The sequence below is a fragment of the Lepidothrix coronata genome, unplaced genomic scaffold (genome assembly GCF_001604755.1).
Source record: "Lepidothrix coronata isolate B3197 unplaced genomic scaffold, Lepidothrix_coronata-1.0 Scaffold49, whole genome shotgun sequence".
Classification (NCBI taxonomy): Eukaryota; Metazoa; Chordata; class Aves; order Passeriformes; family Pipridae; genus Lepidothrix; species Lepidothrix coronata.
In genome coordinates, this window is record NW_016690229.1 from 3,194,405 (window position 1) to 3,210,619 (window position 16,215).

General features: G+C 44.2%; 2 protein-coding genes across 3 annotated transcripts; one reads left to right on the forward strand and one right to left on the reverse strand.

The window, feature by feature from the left end:
- The first annotated feature begins 1,576 nt into the window (after positions 1-1,576).
- NELFCD (negative elongation factor complex member C/D) lies at positions 1,577-10,556 on the forward strand. The gene is made up of 15 exons (XM_017815300.1): positions 1,577-1,678; positions 2,324-2,439; positions 2,623-2,732; positions 3,763-3,872; positions 4,150-4,257; positions 4,659-4,811; positions 5,611-5,741; positions 6,184-6,349; positions 6,973-7,107; positions 7,317-7,456; positions 7,805-7,919; positions 8,240-8,335; positions 8,546-8,686; positions 9,040-9,169; positions 9,592-10,556. The coding sequence occupies exons 1-15, from the start codon at positions 1,613-1,615 to the stop codon at positions 9,624-9,626; spliced, it is 1,752 nt and encodes a 583-aa protein (XP_017670789.1). The 5' UTR covers positions 1,577-1,612; the 3' UTR covers positions 9,627-10,556.
- Positions 10,557-10,821: 265 nt separating this feature from the next.
- CTSZ (cathepsin Z) lies at positions 10,822-15,920 on the reverse strand. 2 transcript variants are annotated; one of them, XM_017815302.1, is made up of 7 exons: positions 15,747-15,920; positions 15,132-15,295; positions 13,283-13,462; positions 12,553-12,703; positions 12,159-12,321; positions 11,571-11,693; positions 10,822-10,975 (listed from the first exon to the last, which is right to left on the reverse strand). In XM_017815302.1, the coding sequence occupies exons 1-6, from the start codon at positions 15,887-15,889 to the stop codon at positions 11,580-11,582; spliced, it is 915 nt and encodes a 304-aa protein (XP_017670791.1). In that variant the 5' UTR covers positions 15,890-15,920; the 3' UTR covers positions 10,822-10,975; positions 11,571-11,579. The 2 variants fall into 2 exon arrangements, with proteins under 2 accessions (XP_017670791.1, XP_017670790.1); XM_017815301.1 differs by having other exon boundaries at positions 10,822-11,693; positions 15,747-15,919.
- Positions 15,921-16,215: the final 295 nt, after the last annotated feature.

Sequence of the window (16,215 nt, forward strand, 5' to 3'; positions counted from 1 at the left end):
GCTTCAATCCGTGCTTTTTATTCTGGAAAAGTCTCTTTTCCTTTCTGTTGTCAGAGCAAAAAGAACATTATCCCGGGCTCACACCAGTGTTGAAGCAGTGTTTCAGGAAGGGCTGGTTCACCACTGTAGGGCAGCACACGACAGCACAACTCGCTCTGTGCTGCAGTTCGGGTGCTGCTGCACATTTTCTACACTGAAATTTGAAGGGCAGTAAATCCTTTGATCAGCACAGACACTTGAACAAGGACCATGGCTGGTGAAGATCCTACAACTTATTTCTGAGCAAGGTTTTTTTTGGCCTTTCCTACCGAGCAATCTCATGGACTGCATGGAAGACAATGTAATTCCTTTTTACTAGTTTTTAGTTAGAAACTGAATGAGAATAAAGGACCATTTAAATGATTAATCAGCAATGCTCTTGGCTGCCCTCCAAATCCCAGAACACACCCTCACCCTCCCCTTTCTCACAGTTAAGCTCTTATACAACTGAAGGAGTGGATCTGAAGAGAGACAAAGGGACTCTGTTTCTCTCACATGGTCTCAGTAATGCCCATCTCCTGCCTGAGGCCACATTCTGTGATCAGTTTTCATTTTAGACTTAGCCCATCTTCATCTGTCTGTAATTCCTAGTCCTAGTTTATTAACTCTTTTTTTTTTTTTTTTTTTTTTTTAGATCAAAGACTTCAGGATTTTGTCTCAGACTGAAAGTAATGCCCAAACACTTCAAATGCAATGAGAAAAGGCAGAAATGTTACTTAATGTTATTCTCTGGCAAGTTTTGGATAATCAGAGCTACACCCATGCTGGGCCTCAAATTTTATCATTAAAACCTGGTCCTAAAGATCTTACCACTTCTGTTCCTCAAAGTTATCCTTCCTTTCCCCCCCCCCCTTACTTGTCAGTTTTCCAGTTCTACCATAAATTGCATTATTTCTATCAACTTGCTGGTGTTCACCATCCTTTTCACACTTCACAAATTGCGAGGGAGGGAACTGCTGTTACCCAGCTGCAGCCAGGACAGCACATCCCATGGACAACACATCCCATGGAACAGCACACCCCGTGGGGAACACATCCTATGGAGCTGCACATCCCATGGACAACACATCCCATGGAACAGCACATCCCGTGGGGAACACATCCTATGGAGCTGCACATCCCACGGAACAGCACATCCCGTGGAGAACACATCCCATGGAGCTGCACATCCCATGGTACTGCACATCCTATGGAGCTGCACATCCCACGGACAACACATCTCATGGAACAGCACATCCCATGGAGCTGCACATCCCATGGAGCTGCACATCCCATTTTTCCCTCCTCCCTTGCAATTTCCGTCCGATTGTCGCTGCGCTGGGAGGTCTGGCAGGGCAGGGCAGGGCAGGGCAGGGCTCCTTTTCCCCCCCGACGTTGCTCCCCCCGACTGTGCCGTGTCCCGCCCGTCTCCCAGCAGGCCGTGCCCGGGACGAGCCCCTGTCCCGAGGGTGTCCGGGCTCCCCGCACCGCCCATCCCGGGCCCCCTCCGCCCATGGCGGCCGCCCCGTCCCCGCCCCGCCGCCATTCGGCGCCGCCCCGCCCGTTCCGGCTGCGGGAGGAGCCGGGAGGAGCCATGGAGGACGCGGATTACTTCGAGGGCAGCGCGGCCGAGTGGGGCAGCGAGGCGGACGGGGGCGCGGTGAGGGCCCGGGGGAGCCCCGGGAGCGGGGCCGAGGGGCAGCCCCGGGCGGGTCCCAGAGCGGCCCCGGGCCCGCCCGCTCTGCGGCTCCGAGCTGAGGCGAGGAGCGCCCAGTGCCGGTGCGGGCGGTGTGGCCTGGGGCTGGATGGGGGCTACAGGGAGGGATCCAGCTGCAAAACCTGAAACTGGGTCACCTTATCCCTCTCTGCAACCACCTGGAAGGAGGCTGTAGCCGGGTGGGGGTCGGGCTCTGCTCCCAGGCAACCAGCGACAGGACGAGAGGACGCAGGCTTAAGCTGTGCCAGGGGAGGGTTAGGTTGGACATTAGGAAGAATTTCTTCGCGTGAGGGGTGATTAGACATTGGAGTGGGATGCCCAGGGAGGTTTGGAGTCTCCATCCCCGCAGGTGTCCAAGGATCGACTGGACGTGGCACTCAGTGCTCAGGGCTGGGTGACAAAGTGGGCATCGGGCACAGGGTGGTCTCAGAGCTCTTCTCCAACCTTAGTGATTCTGTGATTCTCCATTAAGAAGCTCTATTCGTGCGGGGAGCAGGTGGATGTGTTTCTGTGGGGAAAAGTGGCCTAAATAGTATGGGGGGAGACAGGACAGGAGAGGGGGTGTGACTCGACTGTGCTTGTGAACAGCAAGATGATGAGGATGGGGAGGGAGAAGATGATGCTGAAGTCCAGCAAGAGTGCCTGAAGAAATTTTCAACCCCTGACTATATAATGGAGCCGTCTATCTTTAACACGTTGAAGAGGTGAGTGTGACATGAAGTGTGTTATGGAGCACATTATGTGTGTTAGAGGTGTGATGTTGTCACTTTGTATGAAAGTGCGTGTGAAAATGTACAAATGGTGCTATTGTTTTCCCTTTATTTAGAGTTCAGTTGTTTTTAGTTTTCGATTTGACTCAAATAGTTCTTTTGTAATCCTTTCATCAGATATTTCCAGGCAGGAGGTTCTCCAGAGAATGTAATCCAGCTCCTCTCTGAAAACTACACTGCGGTGGCACAGACTGTAAATTTGCTGGCAGAGTGGCTCATTCAAACAGGTACAATAAGTGATACAGTATAGTTTGGGTCTATAGTCTTTCTTTTGTCAGAAATATCTGAATCAATAGCAAATTTGATCATGTATAGGAAATGGATTGTTATAAAGTTGTCATCTACTATGTGGCTAAACCCTATATAATAATATGTTTATTCTGCTCAGAGAATAATGAAGTAATCTGTTGATGAACAGTTTGAAATGCCAACAGGCTGTGTTATAAAGACTTTTTATAGTTGAAACAACTGCGTAAGATAGTTTCTTTTTGTTTTCACCCAAAGGGCAAGAGGGCTATTACATAGATAGTGTTAGAAATGTTTGATATTTTGTAATAGAATAAATGATTTAAATTGAAAAAAACAATTACCTTGTTGCTAGTTACTATTCCTTCTCAGTGCATCAATGGTTACACTAAGGGTTCTCATATAGAGAAGCTGTATTCTCTGAGACAAGAATTACATATTAAACCCCTTGCAAGACATATTCAGCATTATCTTGTGGTATCTCTGTCCCTCATTTAGTGTAAACTTTTGTTTACAAATTACCAGAATTACTATTCTCTGAGTTCAGAAACATAGAACTACTTGCTACTATTTGTATATTGTTTTATAGAAGACTATCAAAGCTACTGATGGCCAGTATATCAAAAGGATGAACTTCAGTCTGTAGTGGGGTGGGTTTGTTCCCCAGCCCTGCTGATCCCTTTTGTGGTTAAGGTACACTTGCATTTTGGTATCATGCCCAGTACTAGTCCTTTGGGATGGCTGACATTGCTGTTTGTGTGTCTGATGAGGAGGGTGAGAGAAAGGGATTAGTGTGACCTGCCTATCATCCTAAACATTTAGGAAAAAAGGTGGAGAATCTGTAAATCTGTCTGTATCGGTATGGCTCAATAGCAGAACTGATGTCTCTCCTCTGATCCTCTCTGTGTTGGTAAATTTGGGAGTAGTTTCTGTTCTCGCTGGAAAATGTAAGGTATTGCTGCCATGTTTGATTGGATTGCATCTGCCAAGTTTTCTATTCCTTCTCTACAGGTGTTGAGCCAATGCAAGTTCAGGAGACTGTAGAAAACCATTTAAAGAGTTTACTTATCAAGCATTTTGACCCTCGGAAAGCAGATTCCATCTTTACAGAGGAAGGAGAGGTGTGCATGGAATCCATGTTGCTGTCTCTGCTCGAGTGGGTCCTCCCTAAATGCCTTCATCTGATGGAGTAGCAGATGGTGGGGGAAGGGAAATGGTATCGTCAAAACTCTTTGGTAGTCCTCAGAGGTTTAGAGAACTTTGAAACTTGATGTGCATCCTTTGTAATAAATTTTTGTAGAACAACTCACAGGACTCCTGAGAGATGAAAGCCTTACTTTTAATGATCTTGAGAACTATATATTGTTAAGTTTCTCTCTGTTGCTCTAATCTTTTCAGACTCCAGCCTGGCTTGAGCAAATGATAGCACATACAACGTGGAGAGATCTCTTTTACAAATTGGCTGAAGCCCATCCTGACTGTTTAATGCTTAATTTTACTGTGAAGGTACTACACTCAAGTCTAATAAATAAGAATATTCATAAAGGGCTAGTTGTTTTGGCTTCAAATATTAGCTGTGGAATTGTGGAATTTTTTTGTTGGTTTGTTTGTTTTTTTCCCTTTGATCTGTATTTGAAAATCTTGGGTTTCTGGTGCAGTGGAGTGTTTCGGTCACTTCTGTATGTTTCTGGGACAAAAAATGTATCTTGCTGTGCTCTGAAATAGTTTATATTATTATGGTGTGCTTTATTTTTGCTACATCTTTATTGGTTTCCTCCTCTGTAAACTATGATACAAATGTAATTCCAATAAGTGTATACAAGGTGAATGTTGCATTTTGTATGTTCTTCTAGACTCGTTAGGATATCTGAAATATAAATAACAAGTTTTTTCTGATGTTTTTGTAGCTTATATCTGATGCTGGATATCAAGGGGAAATAACCAGTGTTTCAACAGCATGTCAGCAACTAGAAGTATTTTCCAGAGTCCTGCGTACATCTCTGGCAACAATTTTGGATGGAGGAGAAGAAAACCTTGAAAAAAACCTCCCTGAGTTTGCTGTAAGTTGTTTTTTGGGGTTTTGTTTGTTTGTTTGTTTTTGTTGGGGGTTTTTTTTTGAGGTTTTGGGTTTTTTCCTTTTTATGTGGAAAAAGAAGTGTTTTCCTTTCTGGTTAGGAGATGCAGATCAGTGTGAGATCGTAGACAATCTTGATTTCCTGCAAAATCTTGAGAAGGTGTATCTGAGTTAAAACCCAGAAATCTATGCTTTTTGGTTGTTCTGTGACCAGGAATTCCTTGGGTTGACTCTATGACGCTTCTTATATTTATTAAATGGATTGTAAAAAGGTGAAGGTAGAAATGTCGTCTTTCACATTTAATGTGTAATGCTAAGATCAGTCTTGTCAGACCCTTGGCAAATTATAATAATTATTTTATCATCCACATCAATGTGAAAGCTGCCACCTGAATCAACCCAGCATATGTTCTTATGTTGTGAAATAACCTGATGATTTTTGAGTGACTTTGTACTTCTCATACTGTTTAAATACTGCAGAGAAAGTACCGAGTGTAAGTAAAAGAGATTTCCCTCTCAATTTTGGCATTTAAGAAATGAAGTTATCAATTTAGCCATTTCTTCATGCTTGGTATCAATGCTTTATTATATCAGTACCTTCTTCTTGGCTGTTGGGTTTTTGGTTTTGTTGCTTAGTTTTTTGTGTGTGTGTGTTTTTGTTTTTTTTTTTAACTTTGCAATTTTGCCGCTTGTTTTTGCCCTTCACTCTCGTGACAATGTAACCACAACAGCACGCTGGGAAGTTCCTTGTTAACTGGTAAGCTTTGTGCTGTGTGCTTTCACAGAAGATGGTGTGCCATGGGGAACACACTTACCTTTTTGCCCAGTCCATGATGTCCATCCTGGCTCAGGAGGAGCAGGGAGGGTCGGCTGTCAGGAGGATCGCTCAGGAGGTGCAGCGATACGCCCATGAGAAGTAAGTGGGAAGTACACTATTAGTTAAAATATAAGTCAACAGAATCTGCAAACTGCTGTCTTTTGCTTATCTTAGTTACCTTTTACTGGCAAAAGGAGAATCCTTAGCTGCAACACAGCAGCTCTTGTAGCAGGCTTTCGTCTGTAGAACAGCAGAAGAGTTCAGTGCCCTGTACCCAGGCGACCTGAAATTGGAAAAGCAAAGAAGTGAAGTTTCTGTCTACTAAGAAATATGTATTTTTACTATTCTATGAACATCTTAAAAACAAACATACAGACCTATTTCTGTACTTACCCAGAACAAGGGGTTCAGCCCTAAGGCATTGCATTCCAAAGGATGTGGCCTGTTGACACAGTGAGGCTTAAACTAAAATGTCTGAATTAAGAGAATAAGTCACTGAATTAAGAAAATAAGTCACTGTGTGTGTCTGCTCTTCATGCAGAGGCCATGATGCCAGTCAGATCACTCTAGCACTGGGTACTGCAGCCTCCTATCCCCGAGCATGTCAGGCTCTTGGTGCAATGCTGTCCAAAGGAGCTCTGAATCCAGCAGATATCACTGTCCTGTTCAAAATGTTTACAAGCATGGACCCACCTCCAGTAGAACTGGTTAGTAGTTACCTATTTATAACCTCTGATACTTACTTCTATTGCAGTAGCACTCAGAAACGTGATGTCTTGTTGTGCTAAGTGTTGTATGGACACAAAAATTAAATATCACTCGTCCCTCTATAATTGTAAGTAATGTCTAAATGTGAAACTGCTACTTGTATTCTGTTTTGCATTACCTTCTTGGTGTTTTTTGTTGTTTTTTTTTAATTATTCCAAGCTGTCCTTTTACATATAGTTAAATTAAAGAAATTTGCAAGAGGAGATAAAGATGGCGAGGAATTAAATCTTTTGATCAAAAACCTGCCCACTTCTGCAGTTTCTTATAAGCAGACCTAAATGACACATTTTATATTTCTCACTGCCTCATTCTAACATGAATTCTGGTAACAAATATGATGGCATTTAGATACTTTAGCAATATAGTCTGTAATTCTGTTTTCCTTTTTTTTAATTTTTATTTTTTTTCCGTAAAACTCTGGGTCTCTTCAGAAAACCGTCTAACCTACTCTCAAGGGGAAGTGTGTGTTATCTCTGTGTGAGATAAATCAGATGCGAAAACTGTATTTTTAATCACCTGTCCTAATTCTCAGGCTCTGACAGACAATTCATTTTCTTCACAGATTCGAGTACCTGCCTTTCTGGACCTCTTCATGCAGTCCTTGTTTAAGCCAGGTGCTAAGATCAACCAGGACCACAAACATAAATATATTCACATACTGGCTTATGCAGCCAGTGTGGTAGAGATGTGGAAAAAGGTAATGCTCAGCTCTGTGAATAACATTATTTTTACCTACAGCAGCCTGACTGTGCTGCAGGAAACGTGTGGTCATGAAGTTACTTATTTGAATATAAACTGTTTCTGGCTTCAACTGCCATGACTAAAGAATGTAGAACCTGATGATCAAATACTACCATAAAAGTACACTCACAACTCTTGCATTCAAACTTTGCAATAATTTTTCAGAACAAGAGAGTCAGCATAAACAAGGACGAACTCAAGTCAACTTCAAAAGCCATCGAAACTGTTCACAATCTGTGTTGCAATGAGAACAAAGGAGCATCAGAGTTGGTTGCAGAGCTGAGCACCCTCTATCAGTGCATCAGGTGAGCAGAGAGGCTGGTCCCAGGCTTCAGTTGTTGGAAGAAAAGTATTATTTGGGAGAGGCAGCGCTGCTAAAGGGAGATGTCTTTATGGGCTACTCTGTGAGGGCATCCTCGCTGTAGAATATGTGAAGATGTGGTCTGAAAGCAGCTTTCAGAATTGTCCATCTGACTCTTTGGAATCTCTCATGAAGACATAAATCCTGCCTCTCACACGCAACTTGTTATCTTTGGGTCGCAGAACATGCTTTTCTGTGCCACTGGGAAAAGGTGACAGATTACTTTGTCTTCCTAGTAAAGCTTTCATTTATTTTTCATGCTCCTGTGCTGAAGTGATCTCTCTTTCTGTAGGTTCCCAGTGGTGGCTATGGGTGTGCTGAAGTGGGTGGATTGGACAGTGTCAGAACCACGATACTTCCAGCTGCAGACTGATCACACTCCAGTTCACCTGGCACTATTAGATGAGGTAAGAGTGTATCTAAAGCTTTGCTGGAGAGCAAGAACAATTTTGATGCTTGTAACAACCAGTCCATTGAATGCCTGTTGTTTGCAGTAAGTCACTAAATATACAGAGATTAATCTATTCAGAGTTAATTATTTGGTTTTTTCAGCCCAGCGTTATTTACACTAGGAAAACTTGGGCATCAAAGAAAGAAATGGTAGAATAGTTCTCTAAATGAATTTCCATTTGGCACTGAACATCAGTGTAAACTTGTCTAATAAAGACTGCTGCATTGGTTTTTAAATTGCAGTTCCGAGCATCTGACTTTGCTGCCTTGTTTGCAGATCAGTACATGCCATCAGCTGCTTCATCCCCAAGTCCTACAACTTCTTGTCAAGCTCTTTGAAACAGAACATTCCCAGCTGGATGTGATGGAGCAGGTGACTCTCAAAAGATGCAGTATTTGTGTTCCTTCATATTAGTTACACTTATTGAAGTTAATGGCTTTTGCTGTCAGAGCAGTTTGGAGAGCTTAGTTTAGGACTGTGGTCATGGTTAAAATGTAACATATCAGATATTGAAGCAACAAAAATCGAAGGCTTCTGAGAGGAAGTTCTGATCTGATGGTTCTTCCCTCCCTGCACCACCAGCTGGAATTGAAGAAGACTCTCTTGGACAGGATGGTGCACTTGCTCAGCCGAGGGTACGTCCTGCCTGTTGTCAGCTACATCCGCAAATGCCTGGAGAAGCTGGACACGGATATCTCACTCATCAGATACTTTGTGACAGAGGTCAGTGGCAAAAACTGCATTTACTGACATCTAAAGTTTAATATTGGTTGTGTTTGGATATTAAATCAGCTTGCCTTAGATTCAGAAATGTTTCAAGTTCTGAGATCAGATTCTGAGCAATGTATGTGTATCAGTATTCACAAGGATGTGATACAGTCCTACTAATTCCTGACTTCTGGAATTAATAAGGTACTGGACAGATTACTTCAAGAATACATAGCTAATTATTTGTATGGAGAACAAGAGGTCTTAAGTGCAACTACTTGTATGCTTCAAGACTAGTATGTGAATTAAATATTGTCCCTATTACCCCTGTAAGTGGAAGAGTAATCTGGTTTTGTCTGCTGTTTCAGGTGCTTGATGTGATTGCTCCTCCATATACCTCAGACTTTGTACAGCTTTTTCTTCCAATCTTGGAGAACGAAAGTATTGCAGGTACTATAAAAACAGAAGGTGAACATGATCCTGTCACTGAGTTCATAGGTAAGTCCATTTATTCCTTGCACACCTGCTTCCATTTGTGTATGTTACAACTGCAAATAATGTTTAGGAGGAGGATTGCTTAAAATTACTGCCAGATATTTTGACAGACAACTTCCCTTTTCGGGGCCTATGTTTAGCAATTTTCCTGAAATCAAGAATCTGGGGGTAGTAGTGAGGAACTGGAGATAAATACTGGTTTTTGAGAACTAGCATTGCAGTAAGGAAAGGAGAGGAAGGGAAGTAGTCTGTCATAATACACTGTATTCTGTCATAATACTCTCCTATCCTAAAACAAAAACATTTTCCAGACCCTAAAATCCTAATTATTTACATAATGTAGAAATCTACATGCAAGCAGATAAATTACTGACTCAGAGTAATGTACTGAACACTGTCTTCTTTTTTTTTTTTTTCTTTTTAAGCTCATTGCAAATCTAACTTTATTATGATGAACTAAGCAGTGGAAAGTATCAAGACTGCAGAGCACATGATCACTACTTTGCCATGCTCTCCACCAGCAGGGTTCTATAACTGGGCAATGCAGCAGCAGAAAGAAAACAACAACAAAGCCAACAAAACTAACAGACATAAAACAAGGAGGAAAAGGCTGAAGGGCACTTGATTGACTTGTGTGGTGACCTTGAAGTTCCTGTCAGAGGACTGTTTGTATTTCCTATCAGAGAACTGTTAATGTAATTTAGCAAATGGAGTAATACTGAAGGATTTTCTGTTGTTCCACAAATCAGTATAAATCTGAACGTTCTGAAGGGGAGAGCAAGAGAGAAACAGATTTGTTTAAAAGAACGTTATTTTTGTTACTTAGTGAATTTGGCACTCATTCTTTGTGTAATGCCCAGAACCTGAACAGTGGGGAAGGTTGTTCCTACTAAAAACACTTTGCAGATAATTCTGAATACATCTTGAATGCTTTAGGCTTTGATATTGCAAGCTGTAAAAAAAGGGATTTGTGTGATTAGCTCTGTGCAGCAGAGAAGCCCCAATGCCTCTTTCTCCCCTTTGCGTTCTATTAGAATTCTAAATATCCCACATATTTACTGCTATGAAAAAACCCATTTTGTGCAACACAAGTGGAGTTGTAACAATCAAGGATAGTTTTCTAGTGGGATATGAACTCTATGTGTGTGTTACCTCTCAGAATCTATTTTTTGGTAAATAGATGCATCAGATGTTACTGGTAAGTTTAATTACCATGTCGGAATTCCACTGCTGTCCAAGAAGATGAATGTGTGCAGAAGTTTCATTACTGCTTCTTGTGGCTTTGTTTTTATAATTATCTCTGCTCTGTCCTGGTTGATGCCAAACAGTGGGGGATACACCCGAGAATATGAATTACCTTTAAATAAAGGTGTTTTTTCTTTTCCAGAGATATCTTTCAAGGTTTCGTTATTCATTTATGGAATTCTGAGCTACCCTGATAATTCTTGAGACAGCAGCCAGTGGTTTAATTTCTGAACTCTACTGCTGTACAGACTGTTGTCAGTCAGGCCTTTCACAAGTAAAAATCCAGTAAAAGCAGCACCATCCTGGATAAGCTTTGGGCAGCTGGTCTAGACCTAAGACAGCTTAAGTAGAACAGGGGGAGACAACCAAGCAGAGGAATTAATAAGATCTTACAATAAATATCCAGTCAGTTATGAGAAAAATTGTTTATTAAATGCAATTAACAATGCCAGTTAGTAACATTTGATATGGCACTGATTTGTCACTTAAAAGACTAAGGAAGGGAATTTGCCTCATTTCTTCAAATTAGTGAGGAGTTCCGAGTTATGGCAATTTATCCTTTGCCTTTAGGAGAAAAATGGCACAGTCAATCACAGATTAAAGCAAGGAATTTGAGCAAAGACTAATTAAGAAATGTTTAGACCATCTTTTGATCAAAGTAATTCCCATTATATCATTTTGATGGATAAAAGCAACTACATGCATTTCCACCACCTCGTTTCACCAGGAGGCCAAGGAAAAAGGGGATTTAGTTTTTTAATTCATCATGTCCAGAATTAGTTTTGTTTTTTGCATCATCTCAGTACTGTCAGAGAATTTAAAATAAGCTCTAAACCCAAATATTGAGTATACTTTTTCCTTTCCAGTACGCCTACATAATTTGTATTTTAAAAAAAAATAGATATTTACACATACAGGTTCTGTGATTAAGTCAGTATGATTTCAATACTGTGCATCAAGACAGACAACTCTTTCATGGGCAAATTAATTGTAAGTAACTATCTCAAGGCAGCTCTGTATTTTTTGAAGCACTCGTGTGGTGCTATCTGGGCTAATTTTGCAGAACTGCCTGATGGTGTGGAACTGTGAGAGAGTCTTAGACAAAAAAAGGCTGTGCGGGGAAGCTTCCAAACAAAGTAATTCCTAAACAAATACGTACAATGTAGAATCAAGGAACTATAGGATCTCCATATGTACAGTCCTCTTCAATAGCAAGATTGTAGTCTGCTCCTCTCCCACCTTTGTAGGCACTTGTCACAATTCTCAGCCACCCTCTTTCGCCCTGTAAAGGATTGAATTTGCATTGTAAATTAGAAAATACAACTACAGAAAATGCAGATTGTTGAGTCTGTTCTGTCTTCCAAATATGAATTATTTATAAGTGAATGTAGGCATTCACTCAAGAGGAAGTGTAACACCGCGTTCATGGGGCAGCCTGCTTTGGTGGATTTATATCCCACTCATCCATTCCAGGTGTGTGACTTGATTCTTGCCTACAACTAAAGTAACTTTACATTTGCCCACAACAGGAGCTGCACAGAAGGGCAGAATTTGGGATTGAGTTGACATCAAGTAGCTTTGGATGAATATCCTTGTCTCCAGCTTAGTTAAGTTTCATTTTTAAACTGTTAGTCTAGTTCAGTTTTGTATCCACAGGCCAGCTCTGGAGCTTCTACTCCAGAAGTGAAAAGCCCCACCTTCCCTCCAGAGTGATCCTGCAGATGTGTTTGTTCCCCTGCTTCCTTACCCAGGGTTCACCCCACGAGTTCCGGACAATCCAATACTCTGTCCCATTTTCCACGCCCCAGCCGGCCACGGACACGATGTGATTCACTGTGGGAGAGGGGTTGTACTCTGTGTAGAGGCCTCCTGTGTAGGCATCCAGCTTCTCAGTAGCCATGATACCACAGCTGTAAGAAAGCAGAGAAAGGATTTTCTATACCAGGGGATCAGGGCCGGGGCCTGGCTACAAAACAATTCTGAATTCTGAGCTCAGTTGATGTACAAACAAGCTGAAGTCTGCAAAGCAGTGCAGAGCTGCTCACATATGCTAGAGTGGAAAACTACACTGCAGTCACTAGACTGAGCTTCAGGTATTTTTACCCCAATATTACTTGTAGATAAACATTTTTGGTTTTTACCTAATTGGCCCATTAGTGTAGATTTCTGCCATCATTTTTTCTCGTCCACTGACAGACCCATAGTCAGCAACTTTCCAGAGAGTGTAGTTCTTGATCACATGACATTCTCCAAAAGTGACACAAGTCCCACACTGGTTGAACTTCTTACACTCTGTAAAACAGAATTGAGATTATCACTGCAGGAGGGTGCTTTCCTTCCAGTGAATTAATGATAGGACGGTAAGGTTTTTTTTAACTTATGTGAGGCAAATATTAATAATATGTCTTCTCTCTGGTGAACTAAATACCTTTCTGAAAACCACAATTTAAGTCCCTACTATCTCTAGTTACTATTTTTTAGTCCATACACACAAATGCTTTGATGAGGACATGCCTCTCCATAGACAGAGAAATCATTCCAGTCATACATGACCAGACAAAGGTTAAATTTCTCCTTTGTTTAGCTTAAGGTGACACTTGTAAATATTTCAGTACATTAGATATTGTGTGTCACAGATTTAAGAGATTAAATTAAAACAATTTAGCTGTCCAAACTTGCCTGGGCATGTTTTAGTGCTACACTGTCTGTCTGGAGTAAGGAGAGACACACACAGGCCTCTAAAGAAAACCTGTTCTGTCAGTCAAACAGCGGCAACCAGTATTCTGAAAACCCAATAAACTCTTTTTTTTTAATATACTAAGATCTGTTAAACCTGGAGAGGATTCCTACAGCAAAGCAAAGGCACCATACTTTGGTCCTTGGCTTGGTAGTTGTTGCAGGTCTCGTCGGGAATGCCGTGGTCGTGGGCGTACACCCAGACCCCAGAGTGGTCTCCCCCTTCACAGGACCCGGCGTCAGCACAGTCGATGACGTTCTGAACAGAGAGGTAGGCAGAGGGCCATGCTCCTTTCCTCTTTATGTTGATTCTGTCTGTAAAGAGAAGAAATTGGGGGTTGTGAGTGGAATATGTGGGTGGCTACACTTCGCAAGTAGTGTTCAAACTGTCTCCTTTTCTTTGAACCTGTAGCTGTTTGCAGACAACAGCGCTTGTGGTTGCAAAACCCTCCACTATCAGCACTGAGGCACAGCATGACCTAATTCAAACCAGAGGCTGAGTTATAAGTGGGGGTTTCCATTAGAAGGGGTTTTTTTTCCACTAAAAACTCAGCAAAAATATGCAGATGAGTAAGATCTGTCTAAAGCCTTGAAGAGCCCTAGACCTCTTTTACTTCAAGCTTCTGAAAACTTCAGATCTGTTTCGTGGCTTTGACAGCAAAGAGTTTTCAAATACACATCATAAAACCAGCTCTCACCAGCATCTCTCACAGAGTAGAGATTTATGCATAAGCCCATGCCAGCCATAAGCCCACACAAGTCACTGGCTCTGAGACAGTCTTAAAGCAAGGAAAAGCTTTCAGAATTAACTCCTTGCTGTTACACCAACATCTCACTGTCATCCTGCCATCTCAGACAGGCATTGCCACCCTGCTGCCTTATTTTGTCAGAAATCAGCTTACTTGGCAGAAAAGCTTCCTGATGGGTATTTATAAACTGCTTCTCACCCTGCATTAACAGTCTTAACTGTGCCACCCTGGTACTTGTAATCCTATTAGTACTAACAACATTCAAATATACTTGACAGACCTGGGAACTATTATGCCAGACTAGTCTTAGTGAAGAAAAAAAAAAAAAAGGAATGAATGCTTTAAACTACTCACAACAATTAAGAAAAAAAATACTCTGATTTTTAAAACTACACGTTGGCATACCTACATATTAAGTTTTAACCAAAATTATATAATTAACAAGTTGCTGTATTTTACCTATCCTAGTACTTCACTACTTTCTGACAGGTATCACACAAGTGAATTCTTGTACCTCTTAAGAATGTATCCCTCATGATTCCTGCTGTCTGCTCACACTTGCATTGTCTTCCCCTTTCTGCACAGTTTCCTCTATCTGTCCTTCACAGTCCATCTTCTTACAGCCTCCCTATGCAAACAGGATTTCTGCAGCATGTAAATCATGTGTTCTCTCTAGAGAATTTACTTCATCTGTAGCAAACCACTACTTCCCTTTTCCTAAGCAGAAGTTTGATACGAAGATTGCTGCTGAAACCAGATTGTCTGTGTGCTGTGATAGCTTGTTTGAATAATCGGGCTCCTGAAACAAATACCCCTCGGGCCCTCCCCACAAGAGGCAACTTCTTTCGTTTCCTCATTCCCAGGCACGGCTGGAGCACTTCTTGTTCTGCAGCTGCAGCACAGGCTGAGGTACCACAAAAGGGAGGGAGACACAAGAACTGCTTGTGCATCTGCTGCTGCCATGGAGGAGAGGGCAGAACCCCCAGTTCTTACCCGCAGGAGCTGTGAACACATTCCTTCTGCAAACAGGTTTCTAACCATGCCAGTGCTCCCCCTCGCACCTCCTTGCCTTCAGCCTGGGCATTCCTACTGTTCCCGGTGTATTCACAGACATCTCGGCCCCGTTTTTGCTGCAGTGACTTAGCACCTCGTCCTTACACCAGCTGCCAGTAACGTGAAGATAAGCTTCCCTGGCCTCCGAAAACCGGCGGGTGGGCAGGGGGTGCAGGGCGTACCTGCCAGGGCGCTGGTGCTGCCGTGGGCCCAGCAGGACCCGCAGTACTGCGGGATGTGCTGGTTCCGAGTGGTGCTCGCGTAGTTCACTCCATCCACGTTCCTCCAGTCCCAGCTCCGCGGCAGCGCCGACACATCCAGGTACTCGTGCGGGCGGGGGTACGTCCTGCGGCGGGGAGGGAAGAGGAACTACAGCGCCGGCATCCCCGGCCAGGTGAGGGGGTTGGTTTTTTTTTTTTAAAATCGCGGATTCCGCCCAGTTTCGTAACGAGTGCCCGGCGGGCGGCGCGTGACCGGGCCCTGCCCCGCGGTCTCGTGACCGACACTGTCCCCGTGTGTCCCCCCCGGCCAACCCCGGCGGGGGCAGAGCGGCCCCGGGGACCCCCCGCACCGCCGGGGACCCCCCGATCCGGGCCGTGCTGGGGCTCCATGAGCGGCGGCTGCGCCCGGCCAGCCCTTCCCCCGGGCTGCTCTCCGAGGAGAGGCTGGATGGGGGCGGCTCCAGAGGGGACGGGGGACAGCCCCAGCTCCCGGGGGTGGCCGGGGGGCAGCTCCAGCTCCAGGGGGTAGCCGGAGGGCTGCCCCAGCCCCGGGGGGAACGGGGGAACGAAGCTCACCTGAGCCCGGGAGCCTTGCGCGGGGCTGGTTTGTAGCAGTGCTGCCCCTCCCTGAAGTAGAGCCCGGCGCGGGCGGGCGGGCACAGGCAGCCCCCCCAGAGCAGCAGCAGGACGGGCAGGAGCGGCTGGACCCGCGTGGCCATGCTGGGTCAGCGGCAGCTTCCTGGGACACGCGCTGGCACCGGGATTCAGGGGAGGGGCCGGAGGACAGGGCGGGGCCGGGGCGGGGCCGGGGCGGGGCCGGGCGCGCTCACCTGCGGGGTGCGAGGGCCGTGGACCCTCCCTCGGGGTCCTCGGTCCGCGGGTATCGCCCCCTCCCAGGGAGAAGCTGCGCTCCAGGATGCCCAGGGCAGCCTCCCTGAGCCCTTCCCAAGGGCGGCTGATTGATCTGTCGGGATGAGGAACAAACCCGAGCCCCCGCGTTCCCAGTCCCCCCAGGGAAGTCTCCAGCTCACGCGCTCAAAAGTGA